The following is a 20,504-nucleotide window of genomic DNA, read 5'->3' as shown; positions in this document are numbered from 1 at the left end:
CAAAAATAATACTCATATACATAGATATCACTGTACCAAATTTTATGCAGATTGGCCGATAATTGGTCATAGCTCCCCTATAAGGGCCATTTCCGAAAAAGATATTCACCTTAAAAAATATTTAAAACATATCGATATCAAAATGAAATTACGCACAGATCAGTAATTTGTATCTGGTAATCATACTTCTGGATTTTGTAAATATCGGTCCATATTTAACCATAGCTCCCATATAAGGTCCACTCCCGAAAATCACTAAACTCCTCATAAATTTCTTACAAATATAGTTATCAGGTTGAAATTCGAAACAAATTTGTTCAATATATGTATACAAAAATCGATGTACCAAATGTTACGATGATAGGCCCATAATTGGTCATAGCCTCCATATAAGAACCACTTCCGGAAAACACAATAACCTGCACAAATATCCAAAATAATCTGTACTGAACCAAAATTTTACACCGATCAGTAATTTGTATCCAAGAATCGTACTACAAGATTTTTTAAATATTGGTCCATAACTCGTCATAGCTCCCATATAAGGTCCACTCTTGTTAATGGCGTTGTTTATATGAAATTGTACAAAAATAGCACTCAAATACTTAGGCCCATAATAGGTCATAGCTTCCATACATTGAACCAAAATAGTACACAGATCAGTAGTTTTTAAAATCATACTACTGAATTTTGTGAATATCGGTCCATATTTGGCAACGGCTCCCATATAAATATATAAAAATCACGATAAAATATTTTATGACAATCGACTCATAATAGGTCATATCTCCCATATAAGTCCCACAACCCAATATCTTGAAATTTGTCTAAATATATTTGTATACCCTTTAGGTATACAAATGTTTGTATACCTAAAGGGTATACAAAACGTATTCACTTATTACACTATGCAACAAATGGAGACTTTTGGAAAAACACAAGAACATGACAGTATAGGTTCGACTCTACTACCAAAGGGTAGTAAAACCCTATACTCAGTTTTCCCATTTTGGTGACCGATTTTTTTTTATGGGCCCCCAAAGTTTCTGAAAAACAGTGGGGCCTCTAAAAAAGGTGTCATCAGTTTTTGGTTAGCAGCTAATTCAGACTTTGTGATACGGCTTAACTTTATATGGCAATAATATAGCTATGATTCCGCAAAATAAATTTTGTTAAAATTTGTTTCCAAAAAATAGCTTTTACGAGCACTTTTGTTGAAAAAATATAGGAAGAACATTTTTTTTTTTTACTTTTTTTAGAATAACTTCCAGGGACTCCTAATTTTTCAATAACAATATCTTGCAAAGTTGTAGCTACGGTAAATTTGAATAACTCTTGTGAACATATCAATGCAATCCGAACATACCTAGACATTCTAAATAGCTGTCAGAAATCACTTTATAGCTTAAAATTTTTAGTTTTTTACTATTTTTTGATTCTAAAACAATAATTTTTTGTTAAAAATGTATGTTAGAGTATATACTTCTCTATTGTGCTGGAATAACGAAGAATGGGCAAATCAATTTTTGAAAGTGGGCAAGGTTTGTGGAGCTTCTGAAGAGTAAATATAAGCTTTTTATATAAGTTTTTGATATCGGTGGAGACCTTATGACTTGGAGATTGACATTTTAGTGAAATGGATTAATTTTGTGTTTTTTCGGACGTATTTTACCATAAAAACTAACAATATTATAAAATGGTGATTTTCCATCAAGAAAAATAAAAACTTTGAATTAATGTAAAATTTGAACAGTTACAGACATCACAATAAAATTTGGAAATAAAATAGATCTAAATGTTCTTAAGTCAATAGCATCACTAATGTTGCCATTCTTTGTTTTCAAACAGCAAAATTCCTAAAACGGGGAAAATGTGTTCCAAAAACTGAGTTTTTTTTAGAAAACAGCCCACTTGACGTTATTTACAGTATGATAGTAAAAACGTTTCGTATGTGTATAAACAATATATAGGGCTATACAAATATGATGAGTTTTTGAGGATCGGTGCATTGCGTTTTTAGAATTTTTTACTCAAACCTAAAATTTTGTTTCAAAATTGGCCAAGTTTGGATTGGGCTGGGGGCTACAATGTCCGCTTAAGTTAGTCAAGTATTACTTTATACGTTTTTGCATTAAGTTATCTTTCCAAATCATAGAAAAGTGTATATAGCCACGAAGAAAATTAGTTTTTTATAAAAGTAAAAATATGGGCACTTTTTTGGGAAAAGACTTAAAAAACACATGCATACAAAGCTGAAATATATAAAAAGATGCTTCAACTTTGGATGCGTGTAACTTTTTACAGGGACGAAATAATTGTTATCAGATTTGTTTTATTTTCTTTAGAATTTTATCGCAAATATACGTCATATATAAAAAACAAATTTCGACCTTTCGTAGGCCCATCATATATAAAATACAAAATAAAGATCGATCAAAATTTAAAAAAAAATTAATCCTAAATATCTCTTGAACTAAAAGAGATAACCTACAGATAAAAGCATATTTTTGTAGACCTTCTCAAGGAATATCTATTTTTTAAATTTCAGCTCATTCGGATCATAAATCGCTTTTTGGCGATTTTTTTTTAAATGTGTGACATTGAGGTTCCACTCACTGATCCCCATTCCGAACACCTCAGCCGAGTAAATAATACAGCACAACATAGAAGTGTGGACTTGATCATACTATTTTAACGTCAAAAAATAGTAAAAACGAAAATTGTTAAGGTACAAAGTGATTTTTATGTGCTATTTAGAGTGACTAGATACGTTCAGAATGCATTGATATGTTCTCAAGAGTTGTTCAGCTTTACCGTAGCTACAACTTTACTAAATATTGTTAGTGAAAAATTAGGAGACCCTGGAAGTTATTCTAAAAAAAGTAAAAAAAAAAAATTTTCTTACTATATTTTTTCAACAAAAGTGCACGAAAAAGCTATTTTTTGGAAACAAATTTTAACAAAATTTATTTGGCGGACTCTTAGGTATATTATTGCCATATAAAGTTAAGCCGTATCACAAAGTCTGAATTAGCTGTTAACCAAAAACTGATGACACCTTTTTTAGAGGCCCCACTGATTTTCAGAAACTTTGGGGGCCCATAAAAAAAAATCGGTCACCAAAATGGACAAACTGAGTATAGGGTTTTACTACCCTTTGGTAGTAGAGTCGAACCTATATAGTCATGATCGTGTGTTTTTTTCACTGTTGCACTGTGTTATTAAGTATATAAATAGTTAAATTTCCTACGTTCTAATAGGAATTTCAATTATAAATTTCTGAATTAGATAAAATTTTTTGTACATTTGAAATAAAATATCTTCGGCGTAAACTAGTCTTACTAATAATTGTTATATTATTTCAGTTGTTATACCATCATATTTAGGTGGAGGGTATTTAAGATTCGGCACGGCCGAATATAGTACTCTTACTTGTTCAAAATAGTCTCCTTTGAGCTCTGTGTATTTTGTCCAACGTTTCTCCAATTTCTTCCAAAAAATATGATTTGTCAAGGTCTTCAAAAGAGTTATTTTTTGTGAGATGATTTCATCATTGGTTTCAATTCTCTTTCCTCCGAGCCATTTCTTCAGGTTTGGAAACAAGAAATAGTCACTCCGACCTAAATCCGGAGAAGAGGGAGCATTTTGTTGCCTAGTTCGTGGATTTTTGCCATGGAAACTGAACATTTGTGTACCCTTTTGTGAGCAAACGGGGCAGTCATCTTGGGGAAAGCTTTCTCATGTGATCATTCAAAATTTAAACCACTGAGCCACTTGAGATGCATATGGCTTCTACAACCTCTCGCACTTTCAATCTCCGATCGATCATATCGTGATTTTTTTAATTGTTACGGGTGTAGAGTCGCGAGTGTTCGGAATCTTCCGTACTTGTACGGCCATAATGAAATTCAGTAAACGACTTTTTTTACGATAGAAATTGAAAATTTATAAATAAAGTTTAGCCTTTATTTGAAACTTTGGTAGCACCAATGGCTGCCAAACAGAAACTAAATGATGTAGCAATATTTTGTAATGCCATAAAGATAATTTCATTCAAGTGCTTCCAAATCCTAAATCGTACCTGGCTTATCGATGAAGTCTTTTGACTTCCCATAACCACAAAGACAAAAAATCAAATTTTTATTACATTTTAAGCTTTCCATTCCTTTTTCAAGTCTTTGACATTCTAAAGAGGTTGATACCTGGAAAACATTATGTGGCGAAACGAAAAATTTCGAAAAAAAAAAATAAATTTTTGAAACTTTACTCTTCTCAAATCGGTAATTTGGTATATATGATTTCCATAGCCACATAAAATCTAAAGTTCGCTGGAATTTAATTCGCTTTAATAAGGTTTTATATACAGTAGCCCAATAAAGTCTACATAAATGAATTCAAATTAAATTTCTTTCGTTGAAAGCTGTATTTGTAAGTTAAAAGTAATAAAATATATTTGTTAAAAAATAAATTCACACTAAAAACAATTAAAACAACATCACTTAAGTCGGGTATAGCAACATTTCCTATCACGTCCAAAATTTTACCAAAATTTTTACAAAATTTTTGATTCTGAGTCAAATAACGATTTTTTTTTTGGTTGTTTGGGCTTTAATGTTCAAAATATTATGAAACTTAATAGCCCCGCCCACCCGAAAGTAGGCGTGACCGAGAATAAATTTTTCGTTTTTTTACTTAGAATCAATAACTCTAATAACGGTGAACTTTTTTGCGTTATTTGAATTTTTTTTTGCTAAAATCGACATAAGACATGTATTATTATATATCTCATAAAAAAACTAAAAAAACTGCTTTAAATTAAAGTAACATAATAATTTTTTCTGTATGTAGACTTTCTTGGGCTACTGTAGGTTTAAAGTTCATATTTTTTTAATTGATACCTAATTATAACACTAAGCTTTTATATGAAATTTGGCTATAATATTCCTAATTTACAGTATCATTATATATTTTGGGAATAGCCGGGTACCCGGAAATGTATAAAAAATTTCCCGATTCGCGGGAATCAAAAATGGTCGGGAAATTAACAACCCTAGTCATATTTTATATTAAAGCTAATGAATCGTAGATTTTTAAGTTTTTTTCTTTAAATCCGTTTCTCATCAAAACAGGATATGGCATTGAAAATTGGCCTTGAACAAAGGATATCTGAAAAAAGTAATTTCTATAGGTTTCAAATAATTTAGTAGATCATATTTGATTTAATTTAATTCTTTAAAATTGTTAAATAAAGTAAAATGAATTTATAATTTGTCATGTTATTTTCCCTAAATTAAGCATCCTACTTTACACAAAATCCTTTTTGCTCAGTAATAAAATAAGCCATCTTACCTATCTACAAATCGAAAGATGCTGCGGAGGCCCGTAATAAGCACTACCATGCATACCGACAAGCTTATGAAATAAGTTCAGCAAGGGTAGGTGGGTGAATAAGATTCGTTGACAACGTTTATTATTCGTTGAATAAGCATCTCTGGTTTTTTTTCTATAAGATGTACAAACTGAATAGCAAAACGTTCGTTCACCAGCAGTCAAGCTCAAGAGTAAAATATTATTGAAATGAAAAGAAAAATGGTTAAAATTTTCCAACTTCATATTGAAGTTTGTACAAGAAAAGCAAAAAAACAATATACAATAGAAATTCTAAGGAAGAATGCAAGCAAACTTGAAAAAAACTAAAATGCCATTGAACAATGTTCCGAAGGGACATTATTGACAATAGACAAACCAAACTATAATATTTTATTTTACTAAACCCTTCATCGTGATATCGAGATAATATTTAATGACAGTGTGTATAATTGGTTTATCCTTAAGCGGGTAACGTATGTAAGTCGTGGACAAAAAATTGTGGTGCAAAATGAATTTTCAAAAGGTCTTTTATAAGAAATTTTCGAGAGCAAATGAATCATTGTGTAAATTGGACTAAGAAGAGTCAATTGCCAAAACCATAAGACAAATGCCAATAACTTATCTTATATGAAAGTAGAAGTGGACGAAATATAAACAGTAATCTAAAAAACAAAAAATCGTTGCAGTAAAGGAATTTATCGAGTGTTACAATTTTCAATGACCTTATTAAATTTGTATTTTATGTGTTGTATTCCTAATTAATAAAACATTTAATATTGACCTACATACTTATAATAAGTTGCCCTTTTCTCCAGTATTTAAAATCAATATAAACATAAAATAATTCCTTAAAATGTTTCTGTTGCTGAATGTTCTTCACCTTTGCTTATTTTAATTTTTTAAGTTGATGCTAACTAAAGCGAACAAAATCAATATTAAGGAAGAGCTTTGAAATTTAGTGGCTAACAAATGGAATATACCAAGAAAAAATGCCAAATACATTTAGAAATGTTAAAAATAGTAGCACATATTCTAAAATTTATTATTTTTAAAATCAAATGTTGAATACAAACTTAATTAAAATACAAGACAATTCAAAATGTGTCACCAAATCTGAATTTTCTATAACTAAAGGGTGGACAATAATATTCATATGTTAGGGGTACGTTTTTATGAAGGCTATCCACACAGAAAGAATTATTGCTAAAATATTTTTAAACAATCGCTTGTCTGAAACTAATTTTAGTTTCTATAAATATTTTTATAGATTCTATTAATGTTCTTGTTTGATTTTTATTTTAATACAACACTTGGGATAAAACAACAACATTTTTTGCAAAATTCATTGTTTGAATTTACAAATTTTGTGATAGGTCCTAATTCAAACAAAATTTTGTCTGATTGAGCAAATTTCTTGATTGAATCAGAAATTTAATTCTTTCTGTGCAGCGATTTCTAGCATGTGACATATTGATGCTTCGCTTCTACAAATTTTCTCCATGTTGTTCGATGTCGTCCAACATTTCGTCAGCCATGCGATTTCCATGGGAAACTGGCCTATGCTATATTGTATATGACTTTATGCAGCTTGTGGCCAATCCACGACCATTTACGATGGCGGATTTCATGGGCAACAGGAGTTTGTTTGCTAATTGGCAGCAGGTCGGCGTTTTTGATGCGGTTTGGCCAAAATATTTTGTTTATGCAGACATTTATTTACAAACACTTGTAGTTTTCTTGTTAAAGGCTCAGTGACTTTCCACGATTCACACCTGTAGAGAAGAGCCGACTTAACGCTGGAATTGAAGATGCTTGCAAATATAAGAAGAAGTCTAGGCTTTACTCAGAGAGGCATAATCACCACGCGCTCTGTTTATTCTTTTTGCTGCACCTTCATCTGCTCCTTCATTTTTACTTATGGCGCTGCCATTATAGGTATTTTTTTGGATGCCATTTGGTGCGTCGATGTTTGCCTGATGGAGAACTGGGTCCAAAACTAAGAGGAAAAGCACTGTTGATACCGTACATGCTTGTCTCACGCGGTGTTCATATCAAAAGTCTTAATTTCTTGACATTTGAATCGCGGTGCTTTATAAGGTATTGGCCTACACCTGTTCGCAACTGTTTATTATTGTCCTAAGCAGTTTGGTATTGAAAATCAGCGAAATCGGTACAGTAGAACCAAAGTTATGAATTAAAATGTGTGGCAACCTCAAAAAAATGATTATTTTCACATATTTTTGGTAATTTTTGTAAATATATTGCAGCTAATATCATAAAATTTTGCAATCGTTACTTTTATGATAAAAGGAGTAACTCTGGTGAAAATTATAAGAATCGGTCCATGATTTCTCCTAGCCCCCATACAAATTTCTTCCCGAAATATGGTTCTATGGTCTATAAATGCAAAATAAGTTTCGTGGTAAAAAAAATATATTACAAAATTTTTCGTGGTTAGGCCCATATTTTACCATAGCCCCCATATAAATAACACTTCCGAAAATCTCTTAAAGAAGCTTAAATGTCTTACAAATGTCACTATCAAGTTGAAATTCGACATAAATAATCCCCATATAAACCAAAATCGCTGTTCCTAATTCTATGAAGATCGGCCGATAATTGGTTATAGCTCCCATATAAGGATCACTTCCGAAAAACACAATAACCTACATAAATATCTAAAAAATATCAATATCAAAACAAAATTTCACACAGATCCGTAATTTGCATTTAGAAATCATACTACAGTATTTTGTGAATATCGGTTGATATTTGAACATAGCTCCCATATAAGGTCCACTCCCGAAAATCACTAAAATCCTCATAAATATCTTAAAAATATAGTTATCAGGTTGAAATTTATTCAAATTTATTCAATATATACAAAAATCGATGTACCAAATTTTATGATGATAGGCCCATAATTGGTCATAGCCTCCATATAAGAACCACTTCAGGAAAACACATTAACCTGCACAAATATCAAAAAAAAAATTATAATGAACCAAAATTTTACACCGATTTAATTTGTATCCAAGAATCGTACTAAAAGATTTTTTAAATATTGGTCCATAATTCGACATAGCTCCCACATAAGTCCCACAACCAAATATTTTGAAATTTGTCTAAATATATTTGTATACCCTTTTTATACCCTTCAGCTTCGTGAGAAGGGTATATATAAGTTTGTCATTCCGTTTGTAATTTCTACATTTTTCATTTCCGACCCTATAAAGTATATATATTCTGGATCCTTATAGATAGCGGAGTCGATTAAGCCATGTCCGTCTGTCTGTCTGTCTGTCTGTCTGTCTGTCTGTCTGTTTGTCCGTCTGTCTGTCTGTTGAAATCAATTTTCTGAAGGCCCCAGATATCTCCGGGATCCAAATCTTCAACAATTCTGTCAGACATACTTTCGAGAATTTTGCTATTTAAAATCAGCAAAATCCGTCCATAAATAACGGAGATATGAGCAAAAATCCGAGACAACCTCTGAAAATTTCATCAAAAAACACAATGTATTGCATGCTTTGACAAAAAAACAAAAAACAAAACGTATTGGATGTGCAAGCTTTGTGTATTTTGTTTTTTTTGTGTTTTGTTTCTTTTGGCGTTGTTGTTGTTTTTTATACAACTAAAGTTTAGTTTGGATGTGCAAGCTTTGTGTATTTTGTTTTTTTTGTGTTTTGTTTCTTTTGGCGTTGTTGTTGTTTTTTATACAACTAAAGTTTAGTTTGGTTGTGTGTCGTTTTTTTTGACAAAAAAACAACAAATCGTATGTTTGAATGTGCATGCTTTGCGTATTTTGTTTTTTTTTGTGTTTTGTTTCTTTTGGCGTTGTTGTTGTTTTTTATACAACTAAACTTTTGTTTGGTTGTGTGTTGGTTTTTTTGACAAAAAATCAACAAATCGTATGTTTGAATGTGCATGCTTTGCGTATTTTGTTTCTTTTGGCGTTGTTGTTGTTTTTTATACAATTAAACGTATGTTTGGATGTGTGTTGGTTTCATTGCCTTGCGTATTTTGTTTTTGTTTTTTTGGTGTTTTGTTTCGTTTGGCGTTGTTGTTGTTTTTTGTGTTCTTGATAAATTTAGGATGCTGTACGCTGAAAGTGGGCAATGTACATACATATATACTAATTATAAAAAATAATAATGCATCCACAACAAAGGTGAAGGGTATATAAGATTCGGCATAGCCGAATATAGCACTCTTACTTGTTTATACTCTGTTTCTTCACTTGACGTATTACGTATTAACTAATTATTAAGTATATAAATTGTTAAATTTCATACGTTCTAATAGGAATTTCAGTTATAAATTGCTGAATTAGATAAAACATTTTGTACATTTGAAATAAAATATCTTCTGCGTATACTAGTCATTCTAACAATTGTTATATTATTACAGTTGTTATATCATCATATTTAGGTGGAGGGTATTTAAGATTCGGCACGGCCGAATATAGTACTCTTATTTGTTATTTGTTCGATAGTCGGCGGTACTGGATTTTTTCTGATTTGTCGCTGAGACTGTGTGGGCCTGTTGCCAGGTGTGGAGACTCGAAGAATTATTTCTATCGTATCATCTTCAATGTCGGTGTGGATGTTGTCATCGCTGGCGCTTATATTTGGTGTGATCGCGAGTTTGGATCCTCATATTCGCCCGAGCTAGCCACATTTTTCTGATACAGCCTGCGGTCAGCTCGAGCCTTTTTCTGTTTTAAGACGTTATTGCAACGATGATTTATTTGATGGAAATTGGAGTTCTGTACAGCTGTAAGTAGTTCTATTTTGCTACTTTTCAGTCAAATCACATATGATTTGACTCATATTTATACGAATCAATGAATGATTCATATAAATATGACAATACCAAATTTTTTTTATAAAAATCATCTCTTTTTCTTACAGATTAAGGATATGGAATACGTTATATATCTATTACACCTGAGCCTGTGGCATCTGGTTATTTTTCTAACCATTTTTAAACGTAACTACCTGCAAAAGAACAAAAACCCCATTTATTGTGTTTTGATGACTATTGTATAACACTATCCAACCAGGAATTCTCTCTATTGCCTAATGGAAAAATCTGACTCCAGTAGGATATAAAGTTCAATTGATATTATAGTATGCACAATTTAATCTTCAAGCTCTTCGGAGAGCATTAGAAATCTCTGGAAATGAGTAAAAGTTAGATTTTCGTATGAGTGTGGTTGAAGCAATGGAAAAAATTTCTAAAAATAATTGCCGTGGTTCTGGTAATGTTGTCATAAATTAACAAATTTCATACGATTTTCTAAAAAAAAATCTCTAATTTTTACTGAAAAAAATCAAATTCATATTTTACAAAACCCTTAAATACACATGCCATGAAATCATTCCTGCAGCCCAAGTAAGTGGACCTACCTAGATGAGTATACATTCTTAAAATAGAGAATATATGAAACTACAAGAGTGCAATAGGCTTTACTGGATTTCTATTCCGCCAATTTCCCAGAACCATTTATGTTCAGATTTTTAGAATTTGTAAAACTGGCGACTTTACACCCACTGATTCCCCACCATAGAAACCAATTTTTCTTGAGTAGATCTATTAAATTTAAGACTGAAATAAAGAATTCATCATAGGCCAAAGAATCATTTTTGGAAAATAGACGTAACTCGTCAAATATTTGAACATATCAGAAACAAACAAGTTACTTTATTTTTGGCTGAAATAGTGTACAGTTTATTTAAAGTCTTTAATCATCATTTCACTTATATTCTTTTTACAGAAAATATGAAGTAATGAAGTGTATTTAAGCTTGCTATAATTTTTCACTTAATTGCAAATCTGTTGCGACAAAACTCTACTGCATTTCAGTATAGTACCAGTATTTGATGAAGAACATTCGATATTTATGCAGTCCCATAAGGTTCATTTTGAAAGGAGAAAAACAACCTACAACAACAAAATGATACAGCATCCCTGGAAACCAAAGACATTTAAGAAAAAAGAGAAAAGCACAGCCTGGCTGGTTTGGAAAAAAATTCAATTGTTTGTTATTTTTAAGTTCCGACTCACAGTGGGACGATGAGAAAAACAAAAGGTAAAAAAAAATTTTTTAGATCGATTTTTCACAAATATTTTTTTGAAACCTAGCATGTTCCAAAATATTGATAATGTCTAACAAAGCCTTCTGTGATTTTAATAATTTTTGTACCGATCTGACCATTACATTATGATCTTTATATAACTATTTACAGTCCCAATGTGCACCGTCATCATTTCATTGGCATTCGAATGTTTGTAAGAATAAATTGTTGCCTTTGGTTTCTTAATGGTATTTTCTGTTCTGTTGAATTTGTGTGTTTCGGCTTGTGTTCTGTGTAGTTGGCGTTGTTGTTGTGAAGAAAGTGGTAGGGAATCTGTTGCAACTTGCAATTGTAATTTTTTTCATTTCACACATTCTTTACGATCGCCCTTTTATTCATCAATTGTAGTCTCTTTTTGTGAAATTTGTATGCATTTATTGAGTTTTTTCTTCTTTCAACTTTTATTTAAAAAAAGTTTAAGAATTTTTTCTTGTTTTCAAGTTTTATATACATACATACATACATACATTCATATGTATAGATATATGAATGTAATTTTATGAATGTTCAATAAGAAGTTTTAGAATAAAACTATCTGTGCAAAACGGTATGTTGTTATTCGCACATGTTCGTTTGTATATTTACAAGTTTATTTAAATTTTGAAATAAATTTTATATTGTCATATCAAAATCAATACTAAATACCGTAAACTTATGTCATCAATATTTTACTACACACTTGAATTTATTTAGTTTTTATAGTGATTTCAAACAAAATGCACACAAATATATTCTTTGGATGACTGTTTTACACATTTAAAACAGAGGTAGTGAGAAATATTCGAATTGGAGGGATATTTTAAGTATAAGAATTTCGTACTCATCACTTCTCAGGTAGCATCTCAAGGCAGTCTAAGGGGCAAATTGCAACAAATGAGAAAGATCCTAAATTATATCCATCCTCATCCAAAAGACGACCCTATAACGATGTAGTTAAAGACAATATGTTAGTGGCTAATCCTGTGCTAACGGATTGCCCTCAATCAGCCCTCAAGGAGTAGTCTGGCACCTAGTTCCGACTCTGGTGAGATTTTATACAGAGTAATCAAATACATGGAAATCTTCGTAACAGATTTTATTGGAAAATGTATCGTTAAGATAAGGGAAGGAGTTAGCGACAGTAGCACATGCTTAATTCCGTCATCTTAATTGCACTGGAGAAGGTGGGGTTTAAGTTGTTCTTCGGTGTGAAGAATGACAAAGTAAAGGTTTTCACCCAGTGGCTTTAGGTAGAGATAATGCAGTGAATCTGTAGTACTCAAAATGTGCTACAGATAAACTATAGGATTCTTAGAGCCTAGTAAACAAAAGCTTGGTGAACATTGGTAAAAAAAATTATACTGAAAAAATTTTAGGTAAATCGGTTGCGGTGTCATTTTAACTCCAAGTGACATTAAGGGTTAATTTCCATTTTAGTGCTATTATAATAAATACTAGACTTCATGTTATATTTTCCTTAAGTTTCATCAAAAATATATAACATTTCACTATCTTTCCATTAGAAATTCCAAATATGTAATGAAAAATTTGACTTTTGAGCTTCACGACATAAGGTTTAAAGTTTTCCAATTTTAATAAAACTTTCAGAGTATATTTAGAATTATCTGGCCTATAATATTCTGAATAAGATCTACTTAAAACTCACAACGTTAAGGAAATTGAGCTCATTCTCCAAAATATGGCCAAATAATTAGTTTTTCTCGAAAATTGCAAAATTTAAACCGCAGGTACGGAAAAACTATAGGAGTTATGTTCATAATTTGTTCACACTTTCATTCCCTATTATATTCTCAATAAATCCCAAATGAGATGATCAAAAAACTCTGAAATTTTTCAACAAAATTTTTAAAAATTTGAAAATGCCGTTAAAAAAATATTTTTTTTTGGTCATACCATCGAATAGGTTAACGTTATCCTACGAAGTCAAAAACTCATGCAACTAAATATGAATATATTTTAAGTAAAAATTAACTTTTGTTTTAATATTTCTCAAAATATATTAATTTTGTTACTACATTTCTTGTTCTAGTGGCCTGGGACACGGTAATGGCCTGGGAAATCTATATATAAAAATGTATGTAATGCCATCACGTGAGAACGGAGCGATTTGGCTGATTTTTTTTTTATTCGATTCGAAATTTTCAGGAGATGGTTTGTAATGAAAAAAAATTAAAAAATTCCGGGTAAAACTCGGAATTTTTTTTTTGAGTCCAGTCAACTGTAATAAAAAAGCCCCCTAAAGTATGCAGTACAAATTTAGATATTTTATTTGCAAATAAATAAGAACAGGCAGGTGTATATGGGTTGGAGAAACTTGAAGAACTAACATTAGTAAATAGCTTCCGGGCGGTCAACTAGTTTTTAGTAAACTTAACATGTTTTAACCAATTTCTGTTTTTTATGTCTCATTACAACGCACAGTGGGGCAGAATCGAAAGTTTTTGGAAATAAATCTGGCATTTCTAAACGGCTGGGCGTAGCCAAGGAGTATTCGAGTTTAAGTTATTAAAATGGGCCCTACAAATAATCTAGGGGCGTCGCTATGGGGGCTCAAAGTAGGGTACCTTCGACATGTAAAATTTTTAAACACGTGCAATTTTTTTTGTTTCCCATCCGATTTCAAAGAATTTTATATTTTTGGAAAGCGCTCGGCTTTAGTGTGCTATTTATCTCTTATAATTTCCTAGTTATATGCATTTCAAAATTGAAATTTTAAAATTTTGCCATACCTTGGTCGGCTTTTTTAAAAATATAGGGCGCTCTTTTGGACCGAATGGACTCGAATTTTTTTTGTTAGTTAGACAACTAAATTACCAACAACACACAATAGATTTCAGAGCAATATCAATTACGAATCCAAAAATAACAGATTTTCAATTTAAAAATTCAAAAAATAACTAGTGTTTATAAAAAACCGACTTTTTAAAAAACCGGTTTGTCGGTTAACAGAATATAGTTAATATTATGTAACTATAAATATGCAAAAGTGCTAAGTCCATTTTATTTTGTAAAAATTTCAAAATTATTATTTCATTTCAATGAAATTAAGTATAAATATGTTACTAAATATATTATACTTGTTTTAATTATTGGTTTATTCATAAAATTTCAACCAAAAAATGTAAATCACAATTTTTAATTAAATATTTGATTATTTTGAAATTTATTATCAACTCGACTTTCTGATATGAAACAGAAAATGTTACAAGTCCAAAAAAAGTACTTATGAGATGCAAATGCACTTCTTCTTAGCCGTAATTATTTGTCATTATAAATCATACTAAATAATTAATAAAACTCAATTATCAGATTTCAAAAATATTTCAAATCATGGATTTTAAAACGTTTTTCGTCTCTCCTGTAATATTTCTGAAAAGGACTTTGTACACTAACGAAATGAATAATAAAATAAAATTTTAAGAACAAAACACGCTAAAGAAGTCAAATTTATTGAAAGAAGTTTTTAATGAATCATTAGTAAGATTTAGCCTATACTTAATAGTGCCACACATCGTCCTCTACTATTTAGAATCATTGTAATTTCTAAAAATATTAATCTAAAGAGGTTTGTATTGTAAATCAGCAGTTTAGTTTTCAAATCAGACCAATATGTACACAATGAATATTAAAAATGCGAAAAAACATGAGATTCATTAATTTTTGACACAAATTTTAAAAGCCGGTTAACCGAGTGATAAACACCGGATAAACCGGTTAACCGAAAATCAACATTTTAAATTAACCGGTTCGCAAAAAACCGAGATTTCGAAGAAAAACCGGTTTTTCGTTTAACCGATTAACCGGTTTATAAACACTAGACATAACTCTTTTTTTATTAAAAACCAACTTTCTTTAAGAACATATAACAATTTTATGTTTTTCTATAAAGCTTCTTTACGGAGAAAATTTTGGTATAAAAAATATGTCCTATTTTTCGAACATGTCGGCCCTACGCCCTTTGGAAATTGACCTATTTTTTATCAAAATTTCAACTTTGGACCACATGTTCTAAAATCCCAAAGTTGGGATCAGAAAACGGAAAGCAGTTTTGGAAACCCTGATGTGTTCCCTATTTATCCCTAAAGTATTTTTCCAGCCCCGAAGGAAATGTGGACCCTATAGACAAAATTGAAAAAAATACCAACTTCTAAATATTACACTCGTAAATGACAAATCAATAAATGGAGATTATCAGATAAGAGCCCTTCTACGGACCACAATTGGATATTCTTTGATGTACGTCTTCGCCATCAGATAATATCATGCTTCGGCAATCTAAGAACAACTGACTGCTTAAGGCTCAATAGATTCCCAAATCACATACTAAGTGCAATTTCAGCAGTCAAGGTCACGACTGTTGGTCTTGATAAAGTCGAAGAAAAATTTAGCAAGCATATTGTCAAGGATTTTAAATTGTCTGTCCCAAAAAGACTTACAGTTACCATCCACAGTTTGATTTCCACCGTGAGGAGGTAGGTTATCAGACGATAAATGTAGATTATTTGATATCAGGTCTTCTTCAGGCCCAATAGCGTGCCACTGTATACTTACAATAGGAAAAGCACTAAAGAGCTCATGAACAATGATCGAAAGGATTTGGACATTAATTCACCTTCTCTGTGAATCTACTGTTCTTCATTAATCAAGACATGGATTTCTGAATTAACACAACAGTTTGGATCTAACACTGATTTTCTTGTCTTGATCTAGTTCAGCGATCTCATTAAGTAGTGTGGTGTTGTCAAAACAGTATAATTTCATATTCATTAAATTAAAGCTTTGGTCCATTAGGCAAAACTTGATTTAATTGCTGGCTATTGATCTTGTGACGATATCTGAATGACATAGCGTGCAAAGGATCGTGTTCAACACTCGCAAGATTCAATATTGAATGCTAATACACAAATAGCTAACTTGGCCCTCAATAGACGTGCAGGCAGGTCATTGTCAGAATTGGTTGATTTCTTATAGCCACTACTATAAGAAATCAACCAATTTGACAATGACCTGCCTTGTCACTAAAACATCGTCCCTTCTTCTTCCTCATTTTGACAACTTCTACAATATTTGTTGAACCAAATACCGAAAATACGTTGATCTATAAAGACTCCTCACGATAGCTTCCTTATCATCAACGGCCTTAACAAGTTAATTTTAGTCATCCAACCATTTCTTTTAGAATAGTTTTGCTAAAAGATTTCACAGATGAAGTGAAATGTGTTCTCCTTCTCTTTTTCGCCACACTTTTATCAATATCTTAAGCGCACTGTTGAATCTGTATTAGGAAATATCACTATTTCTGTATTAAAATCTACATATAACATCAATTTAGGGACTCATAGTATGCTATTCTATGTTCTAATGCCCATTGGTATCCACAAGGTATAAATCTTGGATAATTATTACACACTGTGTGTTCAACGAGCCTAAATGTATACCTTGTCACTTGTTAAACAATTTTTGTTCGAGTCCATACTAATTCATCCCCAGTTGCGTTACCTCCAATATTATTGTAACTCCTGTGGCAACGGCTCACTAAACTCGAACTAATAAATGTCAACAAATCAGAAGGTGTTAATTTTCTAGTCATAAGAACTAGAAACAGTTTTTAATTTCATCTAGTCTCCTTAAAGTTTACATCAACTTTATGCGACAAAAAATGGAAAACAGGTCTCATGTGTGTCCCGATGTTTCAGAATTTGTCAGAATTTATGGTAGTGTTTCATTGTTATGTCGATCTAGAATGAAAACTGTTAATTTTGTCTTAATATTGCTAAGAATGGATATAATCTAAGTGAAATAAAACAAAAATGTTAAACGTCCCTTTCATGGTTCCCCATTTTAAGCACATCCCTGTAAAAATTTTACAGTTGCATTTCGGTTTTTTTTATTTTATTTTTCAATATCATTGAAACTGTGTGACATCTCGACGAGACATTAAGACGAGACATATGAATACATACAAAAAAATCAGAAAACTTTAACATCAGCAGCCTGTTGTCGTCTGTCTATCAATTGGTTATCGGTCATATTTGTACGTAAATACATCATGAACAAATATACATGCATAAGTAAGTTTCTGATGATGTATCGCTTAAAAGTTAAACTTTTCATGCTACACACGCAGTCTAAATATATAGACAAGTATAAAATGGCAACAGGCAGCTTTTAGTTGCATAAAGCAGATTGACAAAAAAAATATAACTAAACTTCTTTACAATCATCAAAAATGTCTATTTGATGTCCATATTTGTAGTAGAATAAATAAATATGGAAAAAAAAGTACTCAAAAACTCATGCTCGTGTAAAAATATAAAATATTCTTGAGAATATATTTATCTTTTAAGTTTTTATATCTTATATGGATGAATATATTTAAGTAGTTGTTGTAACAACGACAATCACAATCACAAAAACAAATAACAACCAACTACTAACAGAAACAACAACAAAAACATAGTTTATGGTTTTTTGAATTCTATTAAAAATGTATGAGAAAAACTATTACAAGTACTCAACTGTGTTTTATTATTTGTTTTTATTTTTCTTTTGCGTTTAAATAAAATATGAACATTTTATGACAACTACTTGTTGGATTTTAAATGCTATTTAAGTTTTATTTTATTTGTTTTTCATTCTTTCCAAAAGAAAATATTAAGCGCACGCAAAACAAATCTCTTTTTATATTATTATTTAAATATTTGTTTAAAATGGTTGCTATTGTATACTTTTATGATGATTATATGAACGTAAATTGTGGCATACTTTTGGGATTTGCTTAATTAAGGGGGAATTGGTTTTAGGCGAAACTAAAATCACATAAGAATATTAAAATTTTGTGTAGGTGAAAAATATGTTATTTATAGAAAAATATATTAAAAATGATATACTTAATCACGAGATATTATTTGTAGTTTGACCATATAAGTTTGTCAAAACAGTTATTTTCGTTTTTAGATTTCATTTATTAGAACTTTACAACATACTAATTAACTCTATTATTACAATAAAGCTATGTGATCTATTATGCAATTAAAACTTGTTTAGATGATACTTCTATTTTAATAAGTTTAATATTGAATGAGGTTAAAAATAAATGTTTTCGTTGTATAAGTTTTTAAAAACCATAAAAGTGTTGGATCTGAAGATTATGCAATTTGTGAATGATTCATTTCTATCAACATTTATTGCGTTTGGTACAGATTTTCTCAAATCTTATCGATCTTTCTCAGAAATGCGAATGATGTTGCTATGGCTGTTTCTAAGAAACTTCTGGTGACTTTAACTATGCCTACAAATTTCTTTATGTATAATTAGTCGCCTCGTACTCTTTTATACTTTCATTTTCAACTCTTCTATACTTTCCTTTTCAACTTTAAAAACAGCCTAGATTAAACTTAAAATTGGACTATAAATTTTTTTTTTTTTTTTTTTTTCATTATTTATTAACTTTGAAATTGATTTACATTTTCTCTTAATTCTAACCCCGCGAAGCCTATTGGCTTGTCTGCAGGATGAAAAAACTTATAATATAAAATACAATTTAAATGTTTTATTTTCATTGCGAATTTATGAAATATAATTTTAATAATTTTTTTCTTCTATAAATGTTAGCGATGTTTAATATATTCGTTGGTATATTATTAAAAATATTTGGTAGGATAACATTTAATGAATTTTTGCCGTAGTTATTTCTGTGGCGATCTACTTTGTATCTTCCTTCTGCTCGACGTCTTGTGTTGTACAGGTGATCGATTGGTTTCAGGAATCTATGATCATTGTAGAACTCATTAATTAAAGTGGTACAGTATATGCTTTTGATGTTTAATATTTGTAGTTTGGTAGCTATGTTGTTTGCTGTGTTGAAACTACTAGCGTTTGTATTGGTGTTGTGTGTGATGTTCAGATTTATGTTTGAGGTGGCGTTGACATAAGCGTAATTGACGTTTGAGTAATTGACGTTTGTGTTGTTGAAATTTGTGTTGTTGGTATTTGTGTTGTTTAGATTTGTGTTGTTTAGATTTGTGTTGTTGGTGTTTGTGTTGTTGAAATTTGTGTTGTTGAAATTTGTGTTGTTGAGGTTTGTGTTGTTGGTATTTGTGTTGTTGAAATTTGTGTTGTTGAGATTTGTGTTGTTAGTGTTTGTGTTGTTGATATTTGTGTTGTTGAGATTTGTGTTGTTGATATTTGTGTTGTTGAAATTTGTGTTGTTTAAATTTGTGTTGTTGAGGTTTGTGTTGTTGGTATTTGTGTTGTTGAGATGTGTGTTGTTGAGATTTGTGTTGGTGTTTGTGTTGTTGAGGTTTGTGTTGTTGAAATTTGTGTTGTTTAAATTTGTGTTGTTGAGGTTTGTGTTGTTGGTATTTGTGTTGTTGAGATGTGTGTTGTTGAGATTTGTGTTGGTATTTGTGTTGTTGAGATTTGTGGTGTTGAGATGTGTGTTGTTGTTTATGTTGTTAATATTTCTGGTGTTGTTTGTACTTGCATTGTTATCGTTGCCATATATCATTTCATATTGTAGTAGTTGTTTGTGTTGATAATTTTTTAATAGGATTTTTAAGATTTGATTTTGTGACTGCTGAAGACTTCTGCAATATGTGGAGCTGCCCCAAGCCGTGATACCATGTCTTATGTATGATTCAGCTAGAGAAAAGTATGCTTGTTTCAAGACTTGGAAGGTGGCACAATTGCTTAAATGAAACAGACTGTATGCAGTTTTTCTTAGTTTGTTTCGAAGATAGTTAATATGAGTTAGCCACTTGAAATTTTCGTCTACGTACACTCCGAGATATTTATAGCTTTTAACAAGTTCTATAGATGTGTTACATGTGTCTACACAGAGGTTGGCATTGTGAAGGCATTTATTGTTGTGGAATTTTATGTTAATATCACTGTTTGTGAGATGTGGTGGTTTTATGTGAATGATTTTCGTTTTGGATGCGTTGATGACTAGGCCGTTATCATGGCACCATTTTGTTATCTTGTTTAGCTCAT

General features: G+C 30.8%; 1 protein-coding gene across 1 annotated transcript; it reads right to left on the bottom strand.

The window, feature by feature from the left end:
- Positions 1–10,513: 10,513 nt before the first annotated feature.
- LOC135958515 (putative uncharacterized protein DDB_G0286901) lies at positions 10,514–20,019 on the bottom strand. The gene is made up of 2 exons (XM_065509419.1): positions 19,219–20,019; positions 10,514–10,549 (listed from the first exon to the last, which is right to left on the bottom strand). Exons 1-2 carry the CDS (start codon positions 20,017–20,019, stop codon positions 10,514–10,516), a joined length of 837 nt encoding a protein of 278 aa, XP_065365491.1.
- Between the last annotated feature and the right edge of the window lie 485 nt (positions 20,020–20,504).

This window comes from Calliphora vicina, chromosome 4 (assembly GCF_958450345.1).
Source record: "Calliphora vicina chromosome 4, idCalVici1.1, whole genome shotgun sequence".
Classification (NCBI taxonomy): Eukaryota; Metazoa; Arthropoda; class Insecta; order Diptera; family Calliphoridae; genus Calliphora; species Calliphora vicina.
This window is presented reverse-complemented; position numbering and strand designations above follow the sequence as displayed.